Raw genomic sequence first — 6000 nt, forward strand, 5'->3', positions numbered from 1 at the left:
GTTGGGTCTCCACAGACGGCGTTAGCATAATCATGCGCACAAAACGCTGACAATTAACGGCACCAAACGTCCTGCCGGTTCAAGTCGCTTTTATTACTTTCCGCCGTCTCCCCCCTCGCCTTAAGAGAGTGGGAACCCGCATGGGACCCACCGTTTCAATCACAGGAAAGGTAGGAAGCACGGGTACGAACTGACCGGCGGAGAATATATATATTATTGAGGAAAAAACAAGTGTTTTGGTCGTATTGGAGTTCTGAATTTCTTTTTTTTTTGGAAATATTATGTCAAAATTTCGTTAAACACGAAAAAAGAAAGAAGTCTTTTAAATACTTGCAAGTGTAATGCATCATACTCATAAGAATCATATTTTAGTATCATCAAATGTAATTTTCCTTTTTATGGATTGAGTTATTTGAACTAAGTTTGATCGGATGTATTAGTGGTAATCTCAACTTAAATATTTTGGATCAATGATTCAAGTTCAATAAAATTAATTATCTCGTAAGACGAAACCGTGACAGAATATTTATGACGTGGGAAGATCTCTTCATCGAATTTATAATGCTACAGAATATAAACCCACATGAGTCTAACAGCGAAAACTATGCAAGAACGGAGAACATGTTAACAACACTAAGATATGGGTCTTCTACAAAGACATCAACCATCAATATCGACATCTGCTTCTTGACAAATTAGTCCAAAGTGTACACTCGCTTATATCCCTCACTCATATGTCATTAGTCACACGACTGCAATGTAGCACGTTCTTACAAAGGGTGAGACCGAAAGGAACCAAGGCAACAGTGGCGTGAAGCTGATGCGTTCTGTAAGCAGTGATATGTTAGTGCGCCACAGGCTTTCTGGAAACTGGAGGAAAGCAACGCGTTGTTAGTTCGTGCTGAGACAAAGAAAGGGGGTTCTTGCTTTGGAGCAAAGTGCATGAAGAAGACACAAACACGCAGGTAGCATTGATCGTCCCATAGAAACAGCTGGTGCAATGATGCATGTTTGCTTGCTTCCGCATCAAAGATACTGCTCTTGTATCCTGGCACGGTTCTCCTCCCACCACAACCTTGCATGCATCTCTCCAAACCTCTCCCGGCTGCCAGACAAATGAGGGCATGAAAAGCAGAATCAAGTAATGGAATAGAATCACACAACTGGAAGGGATTTCAATTTCCAAAAACAAAATGTCATCAAACTAGAGTCAACCTCTAGTATTATATCTAACAAAGGTGAACGAGTCACCCAGCACATCATTGACCAAGCAGCAAGTAGACAAGGCCATACTGAAAGAATCGAATAGCAACTAAATCCCAAGTTTATGGTCATAAACTGAATCTGTTTGTCAGAACCCATCAGTAAGTGTCATGAATCAACAAGACAGTCGCTAAGGAGCTAAAAAAAAGTGCTGAATTCAAAGATGACTCTAAGATTACCACCACGGATCTTCCCATAGTGTAAAAGGCTAAGAATTTAGTTGAAAGCAAGTAAATTCATCCATGGATTGGCCTGGAAAAGAAAAGGAATACTCTGGCAAAGAAACATGAAAAGTAAAATAATCATCCTAAACTTGATTGAATCAGACGGATTTAGTGTTCATTTGAAGTTACAAATAATTTTTAATCTATCAAAATTGCTCCAATTTAGATAAGAATCAAGAATGTTCACTTTTCGTTGGAACTCTCGACTATCAGCAGATTAAACAGATCAATTAAGAAGTTAGTTTATCAGAGATGGGCACAGTAAGATGTGAGGTTTTTACAATCTGTTATTACGTGAAGCTAAATCTGAAAAGCTAGAAAGTTACCTACTTATTAACATGTTGCACATGAAATTTCTAAAGTTGCGCAAAGCTCTCATTAAAATTGCAGCACACTTAAGTTGAGTTCAATGCTTCAGTCGTTCCAACAATTAACTAAGTGCAATGTCACACGAACATGCCTAGTCTCACAAGTTGTTCAGAAACTGTTTAATGCAACAGAAGTTGCAACCTGTACTCATGTTTGACAATCGTATCTTGTAACCAATTACAACATTGTAAAACTAGCATTCAAAGATCTGGTATTGAAAGGGAACATGCAGCTGAAAGAAGATGAATAAAGAGAAGTGAGACTAACCTGAATCGCACACGGCGGAGTTCCCTGATTCCTCCGGGTAATTCACGAATCGTGATGTAGACGCCAGGTTCATCTTCTTCCACCCATTCCCTCTCTAGATCACTAGCATTGCTAATTGACGCGGAAAGCTCTCCAGATTGGTCCACCTCCTCAGGTGATGAGCTTGTCCTCAATGAAGCATCCATCGATGACGTTTCTGTTTTTGCCCCACTGATGCTAGATAACTTTGGAGTTGAAGTGAGGCCTCCAGAGTCATAATAATGGCGTGCGTGGTGTGGGTGGTGATGGCCATGGCCTCTGTAGCTTGGATGTTGCTCGAGAGAATCTGATGAGGAATACCCCATCCCACCACCACCACCCATCAGTGGCCTGAGAACATTGCCAGGGAGACGCTCTTTGGTCAGTGGTGGTGTCACTGGGCTGTCATCCTTTGAGCTCTGGCAAAATTATTCAAGCAGCAATGAAAAAAGGCCTAAAGGAAACATGACCATGATGGATATTCTGCACAATAATAACTGGAAAGTATTGATATCAGGCAGTCTTCTTTCACCTCATCCTCAGACTTGGGAAGAGGCATGGCCTGCCGATTTAATCTTTGGACATTGTAGAGTTCCATGACCTTGTCATAGTTTTCAGCCCACCACCTCTGGGCTTGCCACTTGTTGAACATCTGCCGGCTACGATAGTCATAGACCACAAGGATTGCATTACAAGCATGTATAAAACTAATGAAAACAAATTTAATTATGAACTAGTAATTAACTATAAAGAATTAGATATCAAGATCTCAATTATGACCAAATAAGACGATAAGCAATTAGGCATATCTTGATAGTACCCAGCACTTCAAGTAGGTTGAATTGTAAATGACAAAAGGAAAAACATTAGTGTTATCGGTAGGTTAGCTAGAAAGCCTATCAGATAATTTAAGTTCATATTGCAGTGTGACTGAACAATGTCCCTCAATACTACAACTAGCTGCAAATGCAGAGAAGGTTAGATAAGCAACAAAGAAGTGTAACACACATTCCTCCATGTCACGTGCATTACTCGCATTTCCTCAGTCGAGCAATTTTGTAAGCAATTCTTTAGCTCATTCTGGTAGACCACAGCTTTCCCCTTTGATGTTTTATGCTGCTGATCAATCAGCTCTTTAAGTAATATTTTTTCCTTTTCCAAAAAAAAAAAACAAAGAAGTGTCATGTACAAGGCACACCGTGCAGCCTAATCTGTACTGACCGCTGAATCATCTAATAATAAAAGGAAATAACCTACACAGTGATAGCACTCGCATGTATCAGCTTAACCAATGTGATCAAAACTATGTTGTAATGATCTTTTCAGATGAATGAATTCTAAACTTCTGAACCCTGAATCACTTCACAGATGCGCTAGCCCTCATGAACAAAACTCGGCATCTGCTTCATGATTAATTCATCGAAGACTTGATCCAAACTATACTGATTACGGTGTGCTCGTGTACTCCTAATTAATCATACTTTCTGTTAGATGGAATGCAGCCTTTCAAACATCTACATTTGAAATTGAAGAATTTGCAGGTTTTTCATTTGTTTCCATGCATACGACATATGCATCACAAGACACAAAAGTTGGTTGCTGTTTGGGGATCCTCCCGTATCCTACTTTTTCAAGTTGAGACAAATTAGATAACCAAACATCTGACTGTACTATGTTCTTCCGTAAACCAAATCTAAAGCAGACATACGAGCGGATCCAAATCCAGAGTTAGCATAAAGCCTTCGCCTGACCTGCTCCGCTACAGTTTATTTAAGCCGGTACAATGGGGAACTGAGTGGAGATCACGATGATGTTGCTGGGGCACGGGAGACCCACACGCGGCGTGCATGTGACTGACCCATGAACAGCTTCAAGGTCACGAGGAATCTCCAGCTCATTAAGAAAGCTCAACTGGCTGTCACAGCCTACAGAATTCACTCTAAGCCTTAAATAATGCCCGCAGAGCTGAGCGACAGCTCCATTGAAAGGCAAATTAACCACGGTGGGCCCCTATCAGCCCAAAAGAAACGCCTTTGGATCATAAACAAAAGCGAAAAAAAAAAAGAGAAAAAAATGTGACCCACTTGTTTGCTTTTTCGTTCCGATCCGAGTTTTTAGTTCTTTTCTTCTCGCGCCCCGAAGGCGGTGGTGGTGGGTCTTTTGTCGTCATTATAGATTGCCCTCGGCGCGTGAAGCCAGGCCCTCGCCACTAATTTACGAGACAAAACGAGCTAAAGAACAAATTTGGAACCGCAAGGCACAGCCTCGAGACCAGGACCTGGTTGACCCCCGGGAAAGCATTCCAACCGGAATCCAATCTCCTCCGACTCTCTTATTAGCATTATCATTATTATTACTACTTCCCGTACCCTCACATTCCCATCTTTTTCTTGTGCAAAAAGAGTAGTCGAATGTCGAAAGATCACCGAACAGAAGACTCCAATTTGCACACGAGACTCAAACGGAAGAAATACATGAGATTAAAATCCCCGTTTTGCTCTTTCCGTGGAATTGGTTCATAAAATTTGCAGGAAAGTTAATTTGAAAAGTAGATCGTTTGTGAAAAGCCTTCGATCTCATAGAAAACACCGGTTTAGAAGCTATCTAATTGATTCGGCTCATGGAATCTTATTCCGTTCCTTGCTACTCTGGGAGTAGCGGAAAAGCGGAGTAGTTTGCAGGAGGTAACTACTAGATCTCCGCCCGTCGGGGATGGAGGCGGTTACCGCACTCCCGGGTCCCACGGTAGCCGAGATCCACGCGAAACAACGAGGTGCGAAGGGAAGCGGAGTACCTGAACCGGATCCTCTTGAGGTCGTTGCCACCCTGGGGGAGTGAGAAGAAGGTGATCAGAACCCCAGGCTCCACCTGGGCCACCCATTCCTTGGGCTCCTCCTCCTCACCGTCCTCCAGGAAAGCCGACGAGGCCTCCGTCCGACCGCTCACCGACGGCGTCCTCTCGCCACTGGAAAGCGCCTTGAGCCGCGCCTCCAGCTCCCGACCCATCGCCGCCGCCGTCGCTCGCGGCGTGGACGCCGCACTCCCTCCGGCCCGCCGGTACGCGTAGTGGAACCGATCCGACCCCGACGCCGCCTCCGAGTCCGCGTAGCTCCCGTGGTGATGGAGGTGACGGCGGCGTTCCCCCGCGGCCGCCCCGGCGCACGGCTTGCAGTGCCGGTACGCCCCCGACGCCTTCAACGCCATGTCCTTAATCTGATCCGAGTAAATAAACAGAGTTTACATCACATCGGTGGAAACAATTCGAGCAAAACCTAAAAAAGAAACCGAGATCAAGCGATCCGTGACCTGGGACGTGAGGGCTTTGATGGCCTGGCGGGTGCCGGGAGTGCCGGCACCGGCAGCTTCATCCTCATCGGGTTCATGGAACGGCGATCCACCGCCTCCCCCGCCGCCGAGCTGCTTCGAGCAGGCGATGCACGTTAGCATCTTCACGAAGCGGACGGAGCTACCGAGACTGCAAAACGCGAGTAATGTAGGAAGGGAGGGGGGGATCGGAATGCGCGAAACAGAGGATGAAGGTTCTCGGTGGCCTTCTAAGACACCGCAAGGTCGTCAACGGCGGCTTTGCTTGAGAAGATAAATAAGCCCAGAAGGTTTCAGATTCGAGCAGAGCCGAGCATAGTTTTGAGGGAGACGGAGATATACTGGTTTTGCAGTAATTTCCTTCAAATAATAATAATAATAATAATAAAAGGGCAAAAGAAAGAAAACGGTCGTTTACCGGCTGGTGCGTAGTACGGCCGGTATCGGCAGTGGTTGGTGTGTGCTTTGGGTGGGGAGGCGAGGCAGGAAGCAAAGGACACGTGGCGGGTGGAGTTATCGCTTTCCGATGGATGGC

At 44.7% G+C, this 6000-nt stretch overlaps 1 protein-coding gene across 1 annotated transcript; it reads right to left on the bottom strand.

Annotated features, from left to right (window-relative positions):
* Positions 1-603: 603 nt before the first annotated feature.
* LOC135618549 (protein Brevis radix-like 1) lies at positions 604-5763 on the bottom strand. Its single transcript, XM_065119499.1, has 5 exons — positions 5448-5763; positions 4936-5354; positions 2674-2800; positions 2124-2560; positions 604-1105 (listed from the first exon to the last, which is right to left on the bottom strand). Exons 1-5 carry the CDS (start codon positions 5586-5588, stop codon positions 1027-1029), a joined length of 1203 nt encoding a protein of 400 aa, XP_064975571.1. The 5' UTR covers positions 5589-5763; the 3' UTR covers positions 604-1026.
* Positions 5764-6000: the final 237 nt, after the last annotated feature.

The sequence above is a fragment of the Musa acuminata genome, chromosome BXJ1-3 (assembly GCF_036884655.1).
Source record: "Musa acuminata AAA Group cultivar baxijiao chromosome BXJ1-3, Cavendish_Baxijiao_AAA, whole genome shotgun sequence".
Taxonomy (NCBI): domain Eukaryota; kingdom Viridiplantae; phylum Streptophyta; class Magnoliopsida; order Zingiberales; family Musaceae; genus Musa; species Musa acuminata.